The following is a 22,944-nucleotide window of genomic DNA, read 5'->3' as shown; positions in this document are numbered from 1 at the left end:
TATTTCGTAGGAGCGAAGCTTAATATTTCATTCAATAAAAGTATGATACAAAAAGAGCACTGACGCCACATGTCTTGTGTTGACAACGTGGACGCAGCTCCGAAGGCAGTTGTAATACCGGTATTTAACTAGCAGTCTAAGCTAACGGCGCTCCGTGGATTTTTATTGGGATGATTAGCACAGATGCCTGGCTGAATACACTCTCCGGACGGCAGCTAGCAGCTAACGGCTAACAGCTATCTGGCTGTACACACTCACCGGAGGGCAGCTAGCAGCTAACAGCTACTACCACACTATTTTTTTTTTAGGGGGGAATACACTTCAAGACGTGACATGACCTGTCCTCTGGAGGACATAGCCACGCCACCACCGCTCCGTGGATTGTTTTTGGGATGATTATCACAGAAGCCTGTCTGAATACACTCACCAAACGGCAGCTAGCAGCTAACGGCTATCAGCTAGCAGGGCAAGCTAGCTACTGGCAGGATCGAGACAGGGACCAGGGTAGGTGAATTTAAACAATGTCTGAGTTGAAAAGGCATCTTGTTGACACGTAAGGGCCCTGTTCTTGTGGCACAGACATATTAATTGCATTTTGTGTCTGTTAAGAGGCACAAAGGCACTCTAAAACTTGCCCCGAGCACTGCCGTTTTAGCTCAGGGGACGCTTGTAGTACGTAGCTGCAGCTTCTCAGTGTTACCTGCACTGATTCGGGTCGGGGTTTTTTCTATCGAAAGTACTCGCGTAGCTATAGCGATCAAGATTAACGTAAAAATTGGCCGGAATTCTCCTTTAAGCCCACTCAAATGTCATTGTAAATGGGGGTGCCCCTCAATGATCTCGAGTATCAATAATGTTTGAACTAATGAATAAACGTGGATAGTGTGTGACCACTATGATTGGACACGTTGCCCCCACACATAGTATGACATCCGCAAACCCAGTGACATCACATTTGTGTGTGTGTGTGTGTGTGTGTGTGTGTGTGTGTGTGTGTGTGACAAGCCGGCTCACAGCCTGTGGCAAAAATGAGGGGACACCAACAACAAGTACAGGCTAATCAAAAAGATACTTTATTGTAAACCAAAACTATTAACTTTAAACAAAGAAAAAGGAATGAGGTGTGAGAATGTCATAATGTAAGGTGTATGTAAAGCGCATGGATGAGTGAATCTGTATGTGTGTGTAAATGACTGAGTGGAAACTAAGTAAAACTATAAAGGAACAAACGAAACAGGTTCATACCTGGAGGAGCAGAGAGAGAGAGAAGAGTTAGGTTAGAAGTGGTTAGAAGCAGCTTAAATAACCTGAGCCCAGGTCACTCCAATCACTAACAACCCTCCACTGCCTGCAGGAGGAACCACCCCTGCATTGCAGAGGAGGGGCCGTGTGTGTGTGTGTGTGTGTGTGTGTGTGTGTGTGTGTGTGTGTGTGTGATGCTATACCCCCCTCTACTGGAGCTGTATAACTCCTGCAGGATACCGTACTCACTTTAAAGCCTCATACAGGTGTTTTCAGTTTTTTTGGCTTAGAATTACAATACGAAACGCTAAAAATACCACTACCTTGCCGACTGAACACACTTCATTGGCTTAGAATTACGGCAACAATCGCCAAACACACTGCAAACTCACAGTCCTCTCTTCCCGATTTACAGCCCCCCTCTCGTGGTTTAAAATAACTCACCGTTGTTGGTTCCAGCCGCTTAACTACACGTTCCAAAGTGCTTTGTCCTCTGGTCCAGCATTGCAGTGAAGGCCTGTCGGGACATCCCTCGGACTATTGTCTTCATGGTGTCAAAAGATTCAAACAGGTCCTGTTGAAACAGTGTTTGTGCCTGCATTGTGGTCGGCCAGTAGCCACTCATTACAAAGTCAGTCACATCAGGAGTCCACTGACTCCCACAGTGGCTGCACATTTCTTGTGGCACGTGAAGATCATAACGCCCTGAAAGCAGTAAAAACATAAAATAAAAGTGAAAACGCTACAGTAATATGTCACACACCCACAGACACACATACCATTGATGCAAACCAAAATGACAGGTCTACCAGCAGACAGAGTGAAGTCCGAGTAACCACAGCAAACTCTGGGTGGGGAGGTGACAGGCAACAAGCATGCTGCAGGGACAAGCAAGGATCATAATATTATCTGTAAGAACATCTGCATCACAAGACAGTATTATAGATAACAAATTGGACTGACATGGATGTAAACGGCAACTTCACTGGTTGGCAAACAACTGCGAGGCAGTTCAGACTCATAATATATGTAGAAAGACTTTAAAAGGAATTTAACAACATGTATTAGGTGTATTTTTTGGAACAATTAAAGTTATCACTATATTGCCATGTCAGTAGTTCATTTTATTCTATTAAACATTTGTGAGAAATTTTGTCATAATTAACAAAAGAATTCTCGGCCAAAAATGGGTTTGTGAGGTTGTGACCTTTACCTCAGAGCACCAAAATCGTATTAGTTCATCCTTGTTCCGTGTTCCTGAGATATAGCGTTGAAAAGAATGGGACGTACGAACAGACAACATAAAAACATCATGTCTCTGCTGGCTCAGAGGCACAAAGAAAAACATTTTACCTTGTTCACAGATGCTGTGCGTCCCATCCTTAAGGGTCACTGACTCAGATGGTGGAATGTACTTGTAAAACCCATCAACAATGGTTTGCCTGTTATGAAGGATGTGCTGCCGATGGATAGTACGGTCTACACAAAACCACTCCAAAGGCATACAATCACGGCAACAGATGACTGCTTTTTCTGACTGGCAGTGACTACAACATCTGTCTGTGGTACTCTTGGCTGCCAGAAGACTGTCAAGATTTTGCTGCCTTGACTGTTGCCAGCGTTGCTGGACTTCCCTCTGCCTTTTGCTCCAAATTGATAGTGGTGTCTTTTGGCAATCAAGATTGTTTTCTTCCCGTAAAATCTCCTCCAGCCTCTGTAAAGTGAAGTCTTCAAAAATAAAGAAAAAGATTGTTATGGTGGCAGTTAGGAGTATAATTGTGCATTACAGTATCAGTAGGAAACTGTTACTTGTCAAATCATAAACTTGAGTAAAAAGGGAGTAATACTAAAAATTTCCCCCCCAAAAAAACCAAAACAAATTCACTGTAATATGAAATTACCAGCATCCAGGTACTTGTTAGACATTGAAGTGCTATAAGAGGGAATTTCATTGCTGGGAGAGGGATCTTCTGTAGCAGCATAAGTACCTGGTTAGAAACAAAAAAAATCAAATAACAATTGAGCCTTCTAAATGTTAAAATATTCAGTCATGCCTTTTAATTGATCACATTAAAACCTTAACACGCTCTACCAAGAAGAAATAAAATAAAAGCAGAGTTGGTAGAACTCACATTACTATTATTGAATTATTGTCATTATGTCTCTACGCCTTTGTTAAGAAAGTAGCCTATTATTATAAAATTGTACAATATAAGGTATAGCCCAATGCTATTTAAAACCAGGTTTAATATAAAGATTGACATACTTTTATAAAACAGGACACTTACCAGCAGATGATACCTTTTTCTTCCTTTTCTTCCCAGTTACCCTTTGTCCATCCAGGTCCCTTTTCCACCAATTGACCCTGCATTGCTCTGTTACTGCCACATCCCTCTGTGACTGCTGGTTTTCTCTCTGTACAAAGAGTTTGTATAATTAAAGATTCAAGAGGATGTGAACCTTGCGGATTACTCTGGTAATTTGTAAAATATTGTAGATGTAAATGTCACTTGCCTGCAACTCTTCAACAAATGCATCACCAAGTTGAAGCTAAACTTCTAGTTTGGGGTCAGAACTTTCAGATGTCATCCTGAAGCTGTCAAGTGTAAGTTCAAACATTTCAAAGGTTAATTTGTTTGTCAAATTGGGATGACTAATGTATTACAATTGAAAACGACAAATGCCACATTCATTTGCATAAATGAAAACTATTCAATAATACTGTAAACCTCTTTATCTTACTAGGAAAGTTCCATATTCACAAAGCAACATTTACCAAATCAACACCATGTTTTAAACTATTCAAAATTGAAACTGACATATACTTTGAGTCTCTTAAATTGGCAACAAATAAGAAAAAGGTATTTAAAATAACTGATATTTACTCAATTATTTAATTAAGAACTCCTGCTGTCAATTTCTTAAATTGCAAGTCTGTCACCTCTTTACTTATTATTTTATTTCTTTCCGTTTAAAATATTACTTTCACATTATGTCATGTGTACCTATTTATGTACAGTTTTATGTCTACGACCTGTGATGACTGAATTGTTGTACAGTATATTGAATTCGAAATAAGACTTAAAAAAAATCAAAATACAAATATAAATCTATCCGGCATGCAACAGGCGATCGCAGATGGAGCGGTTCTGCACATGCGTGGTAGCATTACTTGATAGGGGATTTAAAACTGCAAAAAAAAAAAATTATATTTAAGACTTTACAGTAATAAAAATAAAGACAAGTATTGAGCGATTGTATTTTAAATGAGCACCAGTAAAGTAGAACTGACGTAACAGCTGTTATAAATGTTAACGTTTATTTTCAATTTTTATTTTGAGGGTCTTTTAAAGTTTACATGCTGTCTCAGCTAGCGGTTAGCCGAATTAGCGGTTAGCTATTAACGTTAGCTTAACTGTGGAGGCTGACGGCAGACCGCAACAATCAGCTAGCGGTCCGCCATGCGCAGAACGGATCGGGTACTGACACATATACTGTCTATGACATAAACACACTTTTCGACAACCGTAACATCGCGCACTGAGAAAAGACCACAGAAGTAAATGTCTGTTCGACGTAATCTTACAGCTGCTGTCACCACAAAAACTTACAATTATGAATAAAATCGGTCGACTACTGCAGGTGTGCTAGCATCACCGTGTTAACCTCGCCCGATGTTTTAGCAGATCCCAGAACAGTTTCTACGTAGTACATAACACTATATTAGCTAGACAACCTGCCCCGAGCAAAGCAGTTAGCTAAGTCAGCTAACGTTAGCCAAGCGTCCTCCTTTAGCGGACGTAAAACTAAAGCAAAGTTCATGATATAATAACGTCAAAGCTGGAAATAGTATTGTAGGTTTTTTCCTGTACGGTTGAAACATTATAGACAGCCTGTGGAAAGATTAAAAGAGCCACATTTTCTTACCTCTCGTGTAACCGTGCAACTCCTGTAGCTAGCTTCCTCCTCGTGTCTTAAATGGGGATATCTCGTCCGTTTAAGGAAACTCCGAACCTTTCCGAACGTGTGAGCAAGGTCGCAAGAGCCGCGTGCATATAAAACGCACCGGTCTCCCTTACTATAATTGGAGCGCTAAACGTATCTACTGCACGAAGAATTTGACTTTGGCGTACACATTGCACGTATTTTCAAAGTGTAAACCCATGTTATTTGTACGCTTTTGAGTGAGACTGGGTTGGTTTGTAGCCATGGCTAATTCGCAACACCTGTCCCTAGGAGGGCTTTTAACAGTTCAAATAATAAAAGTCAAATTTTTACAGTTAACCCATTTCAACCCGTCGGTCACAATTGTGCAAATTGTGATATATATATAATCTATATATCTATAGATATACAACTGCTTGAAACATATCAGTAACATATATACACTCACCTAAAGGATTATTAGGAACACCTGTTAAATTTCTCGTTAATGCAATTATCTAATCAACCAATCACATGGCAGCTGCTTCAATGCATTTAGGGGTGTGGTCCAGGTCTAGATAATCTCCTGAACTCCAAACTGAATGTCAAAATGGGAAAGAAAGGTGATCTAAGCAACTTTGAGCGTGGCATGGTTGTTGGTGCCAGATGGGCTGGTCTGAGTATTTCACAATCTGCTCAGTTACTGGGATTTTCACCCACAACCATTTCTAGAGTTTACAAAGAATGGTCTGAAAAAGGAAAAACATCCAGTATGCTGCAGTCCAGGGGGGTCCTGTTGATGCTAGAGGTCAGAGGAGAATGAACCGAGTGATTCCAACTAATAGAAGATCAACTTTTTCTCAAATAACCACTCGTTACAACCGAGGTATGCAGCAAAGCATTTGTGAAGCCACAACATGCACAACCTTGAGGCGGATGGGCTTCACCAGCAGAAGACCCCACCGGGTACCACTACAATGAGGCTACAATTTGCACGAGCTCACCAAAATTGGACAGTTGAAGACTGAAAAAATGTTGCCTGGTCTGATGAGTCTCGATGTCTGTTGAGAAATTCAGATGGTAGAGTCAGAATTTGGCGTCAACAGAATGAGAACATGGATCCGTCATGCCTTGTTACCACTGGGCAGGCTGGTGGTGGTGGGGGTGTAATGGTGTGGGGGATCCCTTTCGCCTTCAGAACTGTCTTCATTCTTTGTGTCATTGATTCAACGAGGTGCTGGAAGCATTCTTTAGAAATGTTGGCCCATATTGATAGGATAGGGTCAAACACGGTATTAGTATGGTGTTCCTAATAATCCTTTAGGTGAGTGTATATATAGAGACATAGTGATTGTAGCTTGTCAATAGCGTCTCTAAAGTATTTTTAACCATTTACATCTACCGCAAATCTCTGAGTCTATTAGCAGCATCACTAAGGCATCTGTAACACTTTTACAACACATGTGATGTCATTCAAGTAACTATCTGTAGGTATGCTTTGTGACTATCCAAATAAAGTGAAATTTATTTGACTGGTTATGGCTTATCTACTTCACATTAACTAAATGTCTACTTATCAAAAAGTTCAGTGCATTCACAACCTAGTAATAAGTTATATGCCTATGACTATCAAAATAAAAATAAAACACAAAGGAAACTTTATGGACTGTTTATGGCTTATTTACTTCACATTTACATAATATCTGCTGATCAACATGTTTCACAAAGAACAAATAATGAAAGAAAAAATCACAGCATTGTATTGCCTGGTCTACCAAAATGTACACCTCTTATACAACAACAGAGCCTCTAATATAAACGATACACCGAAATCTGCTGCAACATTGCTGAACATCATTTATGAAATTACAGAGCCTAAGGCTGATCATTATGTTGAATGGTGGTTTCTGAAATTCCAGTATACCATGCAACACAAGTGTATGTGTTCACCTCTACAAGTCACATTTGGAGGTTAGGAGAAGTTAGTATAAAAGAGGAGGAGAGTATAAACTTTACAATGGCTAATATCTACAATGTGTCTCCATTCATGAATATCTTATGTCCTTATTAAGTCTACCAAGGATTCCATGTTTATGACTTTTGCCCAAACATACTAAAAAGTCAAGACACTATGTTGTGTGGTAGTGACGTTGATTTAACGCTTAGAATTTGTGGGTATTGTAGTATTTTCCCATAATATGCCGGGGGAGTTTTTTTTTTTTTTAAACTAGGTTGAGTTCTTACAGAATTCTACCGGAGCAGCAACTTTAATTTTGTAACGATGCAATCCATGGTTATTCTTCTTTAGATGGTTTAGAATTTATGGTTGATGATTAAAATCGTTACTTCAAAAATCAATCTGGTTCTGTGTCCCGGAAGTGGAATTACGTCACGACTGTGATGTTAGGCTCGTTGGAGATGAGCCAGATCTGCGCAGAAACGATCCCCGGCAATCGCCGCCCAATGCATGCCGGTTAGATTTGTGTCCGACTTCATCCCATGCAACATGCAGAGGGGTGAATGGATGGAGGGAAGCCACAGCGATAAGTTGTATTTTGTAGGAAGAACCTGCAGACATGCTTCTATACAGAAAGTAAGGATCTCCTCACTGCTGGTGGCGTTGCTGTTGATGGTGTGTGATACAGAGTAGTACGCGCACCGCAGTTATGCCAACTCTCCCTGGAGTTTTAGACTGGACCAGTGAGATGGGCCTGCCTTGATGTTCTAGGCTGGAGCAGGTGATCAATCAAACTAACTAACTAAAACAAACTAATTCATCTGCACACATTTTAAAAATTAAGTTCTCAAATTACTTGCGCAAATCTGATTAAATCAATCACATTATCGGTCACAAATGTGGACACACGCATGGACGCACGCATGCACACACACACACACACACACACACACACACACACACACACACACACACACACACACACACACACACACACACACACACACACACACACACACACACACACACACACACACACTATCTGATCTCTTAAAGTGTCTCTGGTCTCCTCTCTGTCTGCAGTTTCATCCTTATCAGTGCAGAGAAACTCCTGCAGCTCTTCTTTCTCTCAGAGCGGCATGGTTCTCTGTATCTCCTCCTCAGGCCGTTAGGCTCACAGTGACACACGGACACACACACACACACACACACACACACACACACACACACACACACACACACACACACACACTCTCTATAGAGATGCGAAGGCCCTCCCCTTCCGGTGGACCACCATGGGATCTTATTTCAGAAATAATATATGCACGGAAGTGAACGGGGAGAGAGAAATAATTGTTTTCACCGCTTTTGAATTGAGCCATGAATTACACATATGATGTTTGTCAGTTTAAAAGATCATTTTGTAAGTGAAGAAAGTCTCAGTTAGTTGTATTTCATATCTAACCACCCTAATCCTTTGACATATAGTGTATTAGTTACCTTCAGGTGCTGGACTACAATAAGTGTAACAACCAAATCAATCAACAGCATCAAGTTAAAAGAAACTGAGGCCTATTATCTGCAGTGCGAGAGGATTCAGTGCTATCTGTGGCTCGTCTGCGAGTGACAGGTCAGACTGGAAGTGTTTCCTGTTTGATTGAAAGTTTGAAGAAGTTAGAGAGCCACTCTGTCTGCAGGTTTGTTTACCAAGCAAAGCTCTGGGACAGGACAAGCTCTGCAGCCTTATCAGCGGATTTGTGAATGGGACAATAATGAGCCGAGTGTGATAGAGCCGCCCCCGGTGGGTCAGATGTCACTTCAGCCATTAGCTTTCTGATGGCTCGCTTTGATAAAACTGCAACTACCGACGGCTCCGTTTAACCGGAGGAGGAATGTAACTCAAGTACTGTACTCAAGTATCTTTTTGAGGTTATTTTTTGCTTCTTTATACTTTAACTTCACTACGTTTCAGAGGCAAATAATGTACTTTTTACTTCACTACATTTATTTAACCCTTCTTGTTTTCCTTGGGTCAAATTTGACCCGTTTTCAAAGTTTCTACATCAGAAATTTGGGTTTCTTTTAAGCCAGAGGTCTTAAACAGGGGCCCGGGACCCCTAGCGGGTCCTCAGAATTACTGCACGGGGGCCGCCCAGTTATTATTATTATTTTTTTTTATTAAAACAATAAAATGTCTTCACATGAATCCAACATATTATTAGCAAATATAAATCAACCTATTTGTGAAAAAAGCTCACTGATGATAGGCTTACTATCCACAGATACAGTTAATCCTAAGGATTCACTGTGCCACATGTATGTTTAACATTAAAACATGATTTATAAAATCAACAATTATTATTTTAATAGCTTTGTATTCTATGCAAAAAAAACTTATGTATAAAGGCTTTAGGCCGCCCTACACGTTATTGTAGTTTAATATGCAACTTAAAGGTATAGTGGAGGATTTTCTTTTTCCGGGTGGATCATCAACACTATTGGTCTCCTGGTTTTCAATCATTCTGGTGCTATGTTTACGTCCCGAGCTTTCAGGTGTATATGTGTGGTGAGCTTGAGCTACGGTTTCAGCCAGTCATTGAAGCATTGAAGCTTTTGGGAGAATATTTCACACGCTGGCGTGCGCTAAAAGCACAGGTTGGGCTTCCCACTGATGCCTCAGTCGTGAAGTTTCTACTCCACAGGTACAGTCTGGCTATTTGGAGAAATCCATTTAAAATCACTGCTAGTAAAAGTTGATGTAAGCTATGATTAGCGATGCTAGCCCTGGCACAAGTCACGCACCGCGCACACACGGTAAACATCTCAATTTGTGAAAAAGTGCAAATCTTCCTTTGGAAAGTAGGCTTGTATGAGCCATGCCGACAGCAACTTGTAAACAGTGCAATCTCGTGCACACGTTTAATAGGCGTTCCCTCTCGGGAGCAGGCAGACTGTTGCTCATGTGCATTTTTTCAAAAAGTACAGAGGGCGGTTCTTTTCTAAAATTCGGGAAAATCCTCCACTATACCTTTAATTTTATACAATATGTAGGGTGTCCGGTCCTTCTCCATCTCGTTTTCAGTTAAGGGGCCCTTGGCTTAAAAACATTGAAGACCCCTGTTTTAAGCAAATTGCCCAAAGATGAGATACGTGCATGGTTCCGTACAACGTTGTTCGCAAAGTAAGTTCAAAGTAAAGTTCAGGATCAGGACTTTGGGGGTTTCATTACATTTTATTAGCCCTAAAAATCTAGCCGGGCCAATCACATTGTGTATAGAGTGGGTGGGCGGGGCTTATGGCTGCTGCTGCTGGCGAACAGCGGTCGTACCTTTGGCCGTAACTCTGGAAGACTTGGAGCTCAGCTTTACTTTGAGAAAAGAACAAAGAACGGCACTGAAGTCATTCTTAAAAAAGGAAGACGTGTTCGGAGTTTAATCTATCAACTACCTCTGTTATCTTCTTCGTTGCTCTGGTTGGTTGCAGCGCTATACTATAGACGTGTTTCCTGTTTACAAACATTACAGGGGCAGAAAGACAGATTGACAGACAGATTGGTGAGCTGGTCCGATAATGCAAACACATTTTTGTCTCAGTGCACATTGTCTTAGTCCCTTCATTTCGTCATGCCATTTATATAACACATACTCTATGGTCTTACAAAGCTAACGTTTTTGACCGATTACAATTAAATCATTTGTTGTGAGCTGGAGAGCTCTCGTTATGAGAAGCTAGCTGTAGCTCTGTTTGCCATTAATTCCAATGGGGAAACATCGCGGCTAGACTTTCGACATGCATTCAGGTGGCGTATTCCTTTAAGCTTTCCGTATTATTTGTATATAACTGCTGACTCAATAAAACATGATTTTAGTTGGATCTGTTTGTCGGTCTTTAATTTTGCAGTGTTACTGTGATATATATGTATGGTTATAATTATCATTTTAGGCTCATGTAATAGCCCGTGTTAGCAGCAGGGTTACTCCTGAGTGTACCCTTATGGTTGGTTTATGCATTAAAATAATATGCTAGTTTCAAAACGTCACTGCAGTTTGATTGTTTTTAGCAGCAGAGGTTGATTGTGGGCGAGAGGGCCATAACACTGTCTTGGTTAGCTCGCCGAAGCTCTACTGCCACTGTCTCGGCAACGTTAGCTAATGTAGGCTAACTATAGCCAGTTAGCTTTGTATGTAACGTAACAAAAACCCACCCATCTCAGAGGAGCGAAGCTTAATATTTCATTCAATAAAGTTATAAGCCATAACCTCCGCCGGTTTTTGGCAAAAGCATGCTTCCCCCTAGGTGCGTTAAACATCAGGCACCCATCACTGGCTCTGTTTGTACAATTAACTACGCAACAACTCCTTGGCATTTTGACTTACGCTATGCCTCTACTAGCTATCTACACAAAACACGTCTTCTTTCTGCCGCGCGGTTGCGTGCGCAAGCAGTGATGACGTTGCCGAGAAACTCATGTTTTGCGTGCAGAGGGAATTTGAAAGACAACCGTTCGTCCCGCCCCTCGGATTGAGCCCAGCCAATGAGGAGTTCCCAGACCCAACATCTGGATGTGGCTCTGCCTTGTCAGGCTACCATTTTTTGGCATTTGAAGAAAAAAAAAGAAAAAGTGAGTATTCTCACTGACCTTTGGCAGTCTGTGTGTTAATCTCAACTATTTGTCGAAATAATTCATAATTTCAGTTTTTTTTTTAAACTAAAAAAATATGTATAAGTTTATATAAATGAGGTTTGTCCATGAATTCCAAATATAAGTGTAAAAGTAGTTGTAATAATTTGGTGTTAGTGGTGAACCTGGTAGGAGTGGAAAAAAAGAGACAAAAAGTAAAAAATAGCGTAAAAAACTTTATTTTTAAAAAACTTCCAACAAAAGGTTCATTTTCATTTTAAAGGAAGGGTTCATCACTTTAGTTAGTCCTCAGATAAATAATACAAAATATAATCAACAAATACAATAACAAAACTCAAAAAAGCGACAGAAACCATTTCGATGTAGTTTACAGATACTTAAAACAACGTTTATTTCCTTTTTTTACTCAGTAACAGATGGGATTTAAATAGAATAAATAATTCAAACTAAATATACTTAAGTAAAAGTAAAATTACAGATTAAAAAAACTACTTTAAAAAGTAAAAGTAATAATAAAGGATAATAAAGAAGCTATAAAGACAGTGAGTATTGACCAATCAGCTGATCTTTAGTTGGCTGCAAACAGATTCCATCCAAAAAACAATAATAAAAAAAAGTGACATTAAAATATGATATTATACAGACTATCAGGGGCAGAGCCAGACGTTGTAAACTTTCGGGGCTCAGCCCATTTCATACAGGAGCCATATGTTTAAAAGGAGACCACCAATTTCCACGAACCCGTTGATCCTAAAGAATCTCTCAAGTGTCAAAACACCTCAAAATGCTCGCAACGGATGCCGAAAAAAAACACTTTTTATGACCGATGAAAGTTTTGGAGGCCGTGAGATCGTATTTATACATTTTGCATGAAAACTTCTGACTCAGCGTGCAAGGTTCATTAAGGGAAGTGACCATAGAAATAAAATGGATAGAAAGGCCACTGTTTCCTGTGGTCATTTGATTGGGACATAACAAAATGGCGATGTATGTTGTCAGTTGTCATAGTGACAATACGCGTCAGTGGGGCCAGAAACTGTGTCGCAGCTCGCTGGGAGGAGATGCAGGGAGAGAGGAGGGACAGTTAGGGCGCTGACACACTTAGCCGATTATCGGCCGTGGGACAGTCTGGTGAGGTCAGTGACTCGATTCTGTTCGGTGTATCCCGTGCCGTTGTCAGTCTGGGGGGCTGTCGGCGTTCATTTTGGCCGACCTGACATGTTCAGTCGGAGGCGGGGGAGTCGGGACTCACCCGGAAACCTGAGGTGACTAGAGTCTCTCAAAATCTGACGAAAATCTTTTAAACTGACCTTTGTTGATCTGAAATGAAGACAGATTCAGCAACTGCATCACAGCCTTTTTCTCGCTTAAAATGTTTTAAGAAACACGTTTCGGTGAACTATTTTAGTACAATATGAGATATCGTATTCTGAACGAGCCGCCATGACAGTCTGGCTTTGAATTTCCGGAGAAAACAAACCTGTGTGCCGCGTTCGTCCAATCAGCTGCCGGTTTTCATTTCCTGGGCAACAATACAGATTGGTTGGTGTGTAACCACTTTTAGACCCAGCAGCAGTGGGTCAGAGGACCACTAACGTTAGACCCAGCAGCATGAAGGTCAGAGAACCACTAACGTTAGACCCAGCAGCAGTGGGTCAGAGGACCTCTAACATTAGACCCAGCAGCAGTGGGTCAGAGGACCACTAACATTAGACCCAGCAGCAGTGGGTCAGAGGACCACTAACATTAGACCCAGCAGCAGTGGGTCAGAGGACCACTAACATTAGACCCAGCAGCAGTGGGTCAGACCACTAACATTAGACCCAGCAGCAGTGGGTCAGTAGACCTCTAACGTTAGACCCAGCAGCAGTGGGTCAGAGAACCACTAACATTAGACCCAGCAGCAGTGGGTCAGAGAACCACTAACGTTAGACCCAGCAGCAGTGGGTCAGAGAACCACTAACGTTAGACCCAGCAGCAGTGGGTCAGAGAACCTCTAACGTTAGACCCAGCAGCAGTGGGTCAGAGGACCACTAACATTAGACCCAGCAGCAGTGGGTCAGAGGACCACTAACATTAGACCCAGCAGCAGTGGGTCAGAGGACCACTAACATTAGACCCAGCAGCAGTGGGTCAGACCACTAACATTAGACCCAGCAGCAGTGGGTCAGTAGACCTCTAACGTTAGACCCAGCAGCAGTGGGTCAGAGAACCACTAACATTAGACCCAGCAGCAGTGGGTCAGAGAACCACTAACGTTAGACCCAGCAGCAGTGGGTCAGAGAACCTCTAACGTTAGACCCAGCAGCAGTGGGTCAGAGAACCACTAACGTTAGACCCAGCAGCAGTGGGTCAGAGGACCACTAACATTAGACCCAGCAGCAGTGGGTCAGAGAACCTCTAACGTTAGACCCAGCAGCAGTGGGTCAGAGAACCACTAACGTTAGACCCAGCAGCAGCGGGTCAGAGGACCTCTAACATTAGACCCAGCAGCAGTGGGTCAGAGGACCTCTAACGTTAGACCCAGCAGCAGTGGGTCAGAGGACCTCTAACGTTAGACCCAGCAGCAGCGGGTCAGAGAACCACTAACATTAGACCCAGCAGCAGTGGGTCAGAGGACCACTAACATTAGACCCAGCAGCAGTGGGTCAGAGGACCACTAACATTAGACCCAGCAGCAGTGGGTCAGACCACTAACATTAGACCCAGCAGCAGTGGGTCAGTAGACCTCTAACGTTAGACCCAGCAGCAGTGGGTCAGAGAACCACTAACGTTAGACCCAGCAGCAGTGGGTCAGAGAACCACTAACGTTAGACCCAGCAGCAGTGGGTCAGAGAACCACTAACGTTAGACCCAGCAGCAGTGGGTCAGAGAACCACTAACGTTAGACCCAGCAGCAGTGGGTCAGAGAACCACTAACGTTAGACCCAGCCCGCTGTCCAGCTCATTCTCTGCATGAAGGCACAGCAGAACCAGCCAGCTAGCCGGCTAGTGTTAGCTGGCTAACGTTAGCTTGCTAACTCCGCCTTAACGTTACCCCCTCACCTAATCGTTCACAGAAAACGAGCCGAATAAAGCTGTCACTCGTGGCGATAGCAGGCTGCTTTGTGTGGATGAAGCATGAAGTTAATCTGACTCATTTAGCGGCCGGCTCTCTGCCTCGTAACGTTACTACTCCACCGTTCGTTCGTTTCTTTTTATTGGAAGTTTCCTACGTATACCATTGCAATGTTACACATAAAAATGGCTGCTGCTCTGACCATTCTGCTATGTAGATTTGAATGGAAATGGCCTTTCTATCCGTTTTATTTCTATGGAAATGACACAAAGTTGAAGTTATTTTAAAACCCTAAAAGATCAGGGCTTTTGAGTGAAACATTCGGGACTGGGGCCCAGAAGCTAACCCCTTAGACATTAACATATATACATATATATATATATATATATATATATATATATATATATATATATATATATATATATATATAATGGACCAATAGACCCCGTGTCTCTGGACGGAGACCAGTGAAGGATATTAGAAGCACTTTTCCGATGCTGGCTGAGCGTTACTGAGCAGCTTCCAACTGAGAGAGACAACGTAAATGTGACGTGAGCAACGTGTCTGAAAGTGTGAAGTCTTCTGGTAGCTGTGACCAGAGAAATGTCAATCATTCCCAATCTTACAGAGACGGAGAGTGTAGGTATATGTAAGGAGACAACATGGGCACAGGCTAATTATTGATCACTAACATGCTAGTTAACATTAGTAATTAAACCTAAACAGCTAATGGAAGTCCAAACTGCCTGTGAGCTTCTCCTGTACTGTACGGTAATTCCTCTACTGTGTGACAGTAAGTCTCGTGGTTATGACCCAATTGTTAGTCTATTTTTATAAAAGCGTCTGCTACGGAGCCATAACGTGAGGTACAAGGTAATGGAGCCTTTTATACATTGTCGTGTTCTTTAGAAATAAACAACGGACAAATAGAGTCTTTAAAGGCTTCAGATGTAAAGTTATTCACTGTCAAAGTGAAGTAAAAAAAAAATGGCGGTCAGTGGAATGCTAACAAGAGGTGATACCTTTGAAACAACAAAATGGCGCCATCAGAGGTTGGAGTTCTGAAGCGAAAGCTTACCCCCCTTGCCCTTAGAGACCATTTTCCTGTTCCAGTCACCAGCCCCTGACCCCCTGTAAAGAGGCCTGGAAGTGTCCGTGGTTAAAGGCCCCCTCACTGTTTCCACACGTTAAATCGGCCAGCTGTGCGGCTGACAGCGAGTGATAACCGCAGCCGTACGCGCCGCTGTTTCCATACAACACAGAATTATAATGTCCCAGGGTCACGTTATAAGGGGCCGCTGAAGGCGAACCTGCAGAACCGCAGAGCCTGCCGTCCCGCACCAGCACCGGCACCGGCACCCTCCTCGGAAATCCCGCCAGCTCCAGAGACTTGTCCTGCCGCTGCCGCTTGCATTTGTACCTCCTGTTCTGGAACCAGATCTTGACCTGCGTGGAGGTGAGCTTGAGGATGTGGGCCAGGTGCTCTCTCTCCGGGGCGGACAGGTAGCGCTGCTGCCGAAAGCGCCGCTCCAGCTCGGAGACCTGGGTCTGGGAGAAGAGGACGCGCGGCTTCCTGCGCTGCCGGCCGGCTGGGCCTCCGCTCGGGGAGTTCCTGTCACAGTCAGGTGAACTCTCCGGGCCGCTGATCTCTGCACACGAGACCAAGAAAACAGTCAGATAAACTCAGACTTACTGCAGGTTAAATCTGTTACCATTTGGTAGGGGTGGGCAATATATCGATATTATATCATTTTCGTGATATGAGACTAGATATCGTCTTAGATTTTGGATATCGTAATATCGTGATATGACAAAAGTGTCTTTTACTGGTTTCAAAAGCTGCATTACAGTAAATTATGTACTTTTCTGAACTTACCAGCCTGTTCTATTATTTGCCTTTTCCCCACTTAGACATTATGTCCACATTACTGATGATTATTTATCTAAAATCTAGGTGTGAAGATATTTTGTTGAAGCCCCAGTTCTCAACCCTAGAATATCGCCACAATATCGATATCGAGGTATTTGGTCAAGAATATTGTGATATCAGAAATATTTCATATCGCCCAGCCCTACCATTTGGCTTCCAACAACTCAACACATTCTCATGAACGGGTTCGTTATAAGTGGATAATAACCAAAACTGGCCAGTGAAACCCCCACAAATATCTTATTATAATGATGAATGAAACTGTTGTAAAACATGATAAATGGTTGGTTTTCTCAATTCAATGTAATTGGCAAGCAAAGAAAATCCCTTTGTCCGTGCAATTTGTTGTTGTTGCCCTTACCCAAAATTTCCTAGACCCCCCAGTTAGGCTATAATTTGTCCCTGCCTCCTGCTGAAGGCTATGTTAGATAGGTGGCAATTTAAACCCCGCCAATGTTGAAACCAAAGTTACTCCCCTGGGTTTGTGTGATATGGGATGGAAAAAATATGCACAAAAATTTGTATGATAGCCTATCCTACGAAATTAGGCGACTGCCGGCCGGTCACAACACAGTTAAGTTAAGCGGTCTTTAAATAAATTAAGTAAATGTAGCCGATAAAAAAGGTTACTGTGAGCCCAGGGCGCAAGATGCCGGCCCTTTCAGCGGCCACTGCAGCTGAGTTAAGCCGACAAAAAGTGAGCGTCATGCGGCGACGACAGTTAAATTTAAGCACCGAAACTGTTTAGATTAGAAAAAAAAGATTGTGGTTTGGATTAAAGGGTAATTTGTTTTTCAACCTGGACCCTATTTTCCCATGTGTTTGTGTCTGAGTGACTGATGGGAACAATAATCTTTGACATTAGTCCACAATGTCCACAAACAAGCTACAATGTAAGTTAATAGTAATTGTCCAGCTTGTATTTACGTTCAAAAAAGAGCTCATTCTGCCGCTGACAGGCTCAGATTAATATTCTAAGAGTCTGACAACATTATGGAAAGGATTTCTAAGGAGGTCAACCTTTCTGTTAAAGAGTAAGATCCTTTTTTTAAACATAAAAACATCCGCGAAAATGCGTTCGCTAAACCCACCAGACTCCATGTAAATAAACATTTAAGCCTCGTAAAATACACTTCATTCATAGTTGACAGAAACAAAAATAAAACTCTGAAAAGCCGTCTTTGTTCGTCTTTCCACTTTTCCAACCATCACAACTCTAGTTTTGGTTGAAATAAACACATAGTTTACTGATTTATATGTGAAAATAGGTTGGCTCTATACACGCTAAAAGTATTGTTTTTTTAAATGGAGTCTGGTGGATTTAGCGCTAGCGACTTCAGAGCTGTTTCCTGAGTTTAATGCCCTGTGTTTAATTTTCTTTCTACTTTTTCTTTTTACATTTCAATGTTCTTTTGTACAGCACCTTAGTGCTTTTTGTACAGCACTTCGGTCAGTTTAAGCTGTTTAAATGTGCTCTAGAAAAGAGCTTTACTTACTTGTCAATAAATCCTTTTCTGATTCTTCTGATTTTAATAACTTTTACTTGATAATGTTTAATAGCTGCTTTATTTCTTCTGAATTAAAACTCTGTTGATGGAGTTGGATGCCATACGTTTATTTTGAGAAATATTACTTTCTTTTTTAAATATATTTTATTACAAGAGACCACATGTTACATGACATTATTTCTGGTGTGTACAGTAGTGCGTATATATTTGTTTGCTTATAACAGTATTATTTATTCTTCAGAAAACAACAGAAAAGCATTAAAAAAAACGAATTACATGAAAGTGTGCTCCTGTTTACTTATACTTTGTAATAAATGATCAGAGCCACCTAAATAATATAAAAAAATAAGGAATACAAAAATAATAGAAATATATAATAAGTTTTGTTTAAATGTATAAGCCTTTCTTCCTCTCCTGCACTGAAATTCTTTTTTTTTTTTTAAATCTATTGTCTGTAGCCTACTTTATATCTTTGTGCAGATAAACTAAACTAAACGGGTAGGCTAGTGGTGGGACATGTTTTACCCCGATGTCGTGCCAGAAGGGATTATCTGCCAAAAACCGATTGCCTTCTGTGGGAGCGTGTTTATATTTCTTACACTGGAAAACTGTGATACATGCAATCACGTTTTGGCTACTGCAAAAGTACATTTCATGTGTTGTAGACCTATTGCTCATTTGAAAAAGAAGAAAATCAAGTCATTTTGAGGCAGAAACCTTTCAGGGACAAGGTACAGGTACAGGTACATAACACCTGTCGGTCTGTCCTGTTCGGCTCTCTCGCGCGCCCAAGGCCCCTCTCAGACAGTCGGCCTAACCCGGACCAGCCAACAGACTGGGTATAATACCTGGAACCAGTGGTGGTATTTACCCAAGTACTGTACTTAAGTCTAAATGTTGAGGTACTTGTACTTTACTTGTAGTCTTTTCTTTTCATGCCACTTTCTACTTCTACTCCGCTACATCTCAGAGAGAAATACTTTTTACTCCACTACATTCATCTGTTACAGCTTTAGTTACTTTACACATTAAGATTCCTGCACACACAAGGTATATTATAAAATCTGATTTTTTTATTATAAATTAAACTAACCAACAATATAACGACTACAAGTCCAGCTGAGATGATGAGACCATTAAACACACCGCTGGTTGGATCCTTTACTCTTCTGCATCGAGTACTTTTACTTTTAATACTTTAAGTAGGCCTACATTTTCCTAATGCTAATTACATACTTTTACTTACGTTTTCACAGCAGGACTTTTACTTGTAACAGAGCATTTTACAGTGTGGTAGGCCCTATTAGTACTTTTACTGCAGTAAAGAATCTGAATACTTCTTCCACCGCCGCCTGGAAATGACTTATTATTATTATTATTATTATTATTACTATTATTATTATTATTATAATGTATGAATCGTCTCACCCTGCTCCGGTGTCTCCTCTCTCGCTGCCCTGCTGTGAACATCGAGCCTCTCCTGCGGGCCGGGCACGCGCGGCTCCGGCCGGACGGTCCGGGACGCACACGCGTGCACGTGCTGATAGTTCATCGGAACAACTTGATCAGTCATCAAATGGAATTCATTTTCAAAGTCATCTAGGTGGTGGTGGTGGTGGTGGTGGTGCTCCAGCTTCAAGATATCCTTCACCGAGAAAGGCGTCGATCCGGAGGGTGAACTGGGATGCATCCCAACGCGTATGAACACTTCTCGGGTCCTTTTCACGCGCTGCGGCTCGTGCTGCTGCCTGTCTGCCTGTCTGACTGACTGACTGACTGACTGTCTGACTGACTGGTGAGTGAGGGGCATGGCCGGGGAGATTTAAATCATTCAAGGGTCCGGCTAAAGATCAGACACATCTGTCAGCCGCCTCCCAAACATCCAGCCTCCTTTCCTTCCGTCTCACAGGAACTCTCCAGCCGCACGTGGAGGGTAGAGGACACCTGGAACTGTATAACTGTTTTTACACACTATTTGAAAAACGTGTGTGTCCCCCAGTGGGACAGGCAGCGTCCGTCCCTGTCCCAGTGTGTGTCCCCCAGTGGGACAGGCAGCGTCTGTCCCTGTCCCTGTGTGTGTGTGTCCCCCAGTGGGACAGGCAGTGTCTGTCCCTGTCCCTGTGTGTATGTCCCAGTGTGTTCCTGTGTGTGTCCTCCAGTGGGACAGGCAGTGTCTGTCCCTGTCCCTGTGTGTGTGTGTCCCCCAGTGGGACAGGCAGCGTCTGTCCCTGTCCCTGTGTGTGTGTGTCCTTCAGTGGGACAGGCAGCGTCTGTCCCTGTCCCTGTGTGTCCTCCAGTGGGACAGGCCGAGTCTGTCCCTGTCCCTGTGTGTGTGTGTCCCAGTGGGACAGGCAGCGTCTGTCCCTGTCCCTGTGTGTATGTCCCAGTGTGTTCCTGTGTGTGTCCTCCAGTGGGACACGCAGTGTCTGTCCCTGTCCCTGTGTGTGTGTGTCCCAGTGGGACAGGCAGCGTCTGTCCCTGTCCCTGTGTGTATGTCCCAGTGTGTTCCTGTGTGTGTCCTCCAGTGGGACAGGCAGCGTCTGTCCCTGTCCCAGTGTGTGTGTATGTCCCAGTGTGTTCCTGTGTGTGTCCTCCAGTGGGACAGGCAGTGTCTGTCCCTGTCCCTGTGTGTGTGTGTCCCCCAGTGGGACAGGCAGCATCTGTCCCTGTCCCTGTGTCCCAGTGTGTTCCTGTGTGTGTCCTCCAGTGGGACAGGCAGTGTCTGTCCCTGTCCCTGTGTGTGTCCCAGTGGGACAGGCAGCGTCTGTCCCTGTCCCAGTGTGTGTCCTCCAGTGGGACAGGCAGCGTCTGTCCCTGTCCCTGTGTGTCCTCCAGTGGGACAGGCTGAGTCTGTCCCTGTCCCTGTGTGTATGTCCCAGTGTGTTCCTGTGTGTGTCCCCTAGTTGGACAGGCCGAGTCTGTCCCTGTGTGTGTGTGTCCCCCAGTGGGACAGGCCGAGTCTGTCCCTGTGTGTGTGTATGTCCCAGTGTGTTCCTGTGTGTGTCCCCCAGTGGGACAGGCCGAGTCTGTCCCTGTGTGTGTGTATGTCCCAGTGTCTTCCTGTGTGTGTCCCCCAGTGGGACAGGCCGAGTCTGTCCCTGTGTGTGTGTATGTCCCAGTGTGTTCCTGTGTGTGTGTCCCCCAGTGGGACAGGCCGAGTCTGTCCCTGTGTGTGTGTATGTCCCAGTGTCTTCCTGTGTGTGTCCCCCAGTGGGACAGGCCGAGTCTGTCCCTGTCCCTGTGTGTGCGGACGCGTTCCGGCTGCAGCCAGTGAAGCGTTGCGGGCTGGCGCCGCTGCCTCTCCTCTTCCACAACATCAGGGCTCAGGTTTCTCTTTGTTGTGGCCTGGGACACTAATAACGCTGCTGCAGGAGAACAATGTTGATGGTAAAGCTGTTGGACATCACCTCAGATCACTCAACCCCCCCGGGGCCTGTGTGGACATTAAGTGGCTTTACTCGGCTGACCAGAGGCTTGCTTTGGGCAGCTACACACTGAATACAAGAACCCTCCCCCGCCCCTCCCCTTTTTAAACAGGTCCATTATAACCTGGGACAGTTTCACTCGTTTCTTATGTGTTTCAACACTTTAGGCCACAAATAATCTCTTTCTTACCGCCAGTGTGTCTGGAAATCCATTTAAGGAGATGCTCCGATACTGCCTAAAGCGCTGGTATCGGTATCGGGAAGTACTGGAGTCTATGCACCGATCCGATACCACGTAATAAAGCCCTAAAGAAAATCTATGTTAAAGTAGTTTATTTATGTTGTTTTTCCGTTATAACTGACTGCATAATAAAAGAAAGTTTGTTTGTTTGTTCATGTTTCACAAAGAGTTTAACCTGAGCCAGACAGACAACAAAGATAGAAATCATATCACATCCATACAGGGATAGTAGTATACAGCTGTTATACATCATATCACATCCATACAGGGATAGTAGTATACAGCTGTTATACATCATATCACATCCATACAGAGATAGTAGTATACAGCTGTTATACATCATATCACATCCATACAGGGATAGTAGTATACAGCTGTTATACATCATATCACATCCATACAGGGATAGTAGTATACAGCTGTTATACATCATATCACATCCATACAGAGATAGTAGTATACAGCTGTTATACATCATATCACATCCATACAGGGATAGTAGTATACAGCTGTTATATATCATATCACATCCATCCAGGGATAGTAGTATACAGCTGTTATACATCATCCAATCAAATAGCCTATATACTCATTAAGACGTTAAGTCACTTCTTTACTAACCCTTGTGTTGTCTTCGGGTCAAATTTGACCCGTTTTCTAAATTTCTATATCAGAAATATGGGTCTCTTTTAAACAACGCGCTTCGCAAGTACAACATAAGATCGGATCTCTACTTTCATTGAATTTTGGGTGTTTTGTTAAATTTTTTAGTGTCTGAAAAAGAAATTAAAATGTTTCGAAACAGTATCCTCACTGAACATTGGCATATATCCTTCTATGATTATCCTTCCTTTAATATTAGCCTAAATTATTCATAATTTCAGTTTTTTTAACTCAAGGATTAGGTATATTTCCTATTAATGACGTTTATCAACCATGAATTCCTTTAATAAGTGTAAAACTAGCAATAAGTTGGCATTAGTGGTGTCTATACATGGTGGTGAAAAGAAGTGTAAT

The 22,944-nt window shown here is 42.7% G+C and overlaps 1 protein-coding gene across 1 annotated transcript; it reads right to left on the bottom strand.

Annotated features, from left to right (window-relative positions):
• Positions 1–1,197: 1,197 nt before the first annotated feature.
• Positions 1,198–20,104, bottom strand: nkx2.7 (NK2 transcription factor related 7). The gene is made up of 9 exons (XM_028579203.1): positions 19,690–20,104; positions 15,952–16,472; positions 3,531–3,657; positions 3,144–3,230; positions 2,812–2,970; positions 2,596–2,721; positions 2,022–2,120; positions 1,687–1,947; positions 1,198–1,245 (listed from the first exon to the last, which is right to left on the bottom strand). The coding sequence occupies exons 1-8, from the start codon at positions 20,069–20,071 to the stop codon at positions 1,706–1,708; spliced, it is 1,743 nt and encodes a 580-aa protein (XP_028435004.1). The 5' UTR covers positions 20,072–20,104; the 3' UTR covers positions 1,198–1,245; positions 1,687–1,705.
• Between the last annotated feature and the right edge of the window lie 2,840 nt (positions 20,105–22,944).

This window comes from Perca flavescens, chromosome 5, assembly GCF_004354835.1.
Source record: "Perca flavescens isolate YP-PL-M2 chromosome 5, PFLA_1.0, whole genome shotgun sequence".
Taxonomy (NCBI): Eukaryota; Metazoa; Chordata; class Actinopteri; order Perciformes; family Percidae; genus Perca; species Perca flavescens.
This window is presented reverse-complemented; position numbering and strand designations above follow the sequence as displayed.

What these genes read in the sequence shown, in the direction of transcription:
- nkx2.7 (XM_028579203.1), bottom strand. Translation starts at nt 20,071, where the DNA reads ATGCCCCTCACTCACCAGTCAGTCAGACAGTCAGTCAGTCAGTCAGTC. An exon ending in TCCAGGCCTCTTTACAGGGG is followed by an intron (nt 3,658 to 15,951) that starts GTCAGGGGCTGG and finishes CTCTTTGTACAG; the next exon opens with AGAGAAAACCAGCAGTCACA. An exon ending in GAAAAAGGTATCATCTGCTG is followed by an intron (nt 3,231 to 3,530) that starts GTAAGTGTCCTG and finishes GTTTCTAACCAG; the next exon opens with GTACTTATGCTGCTACAGAA.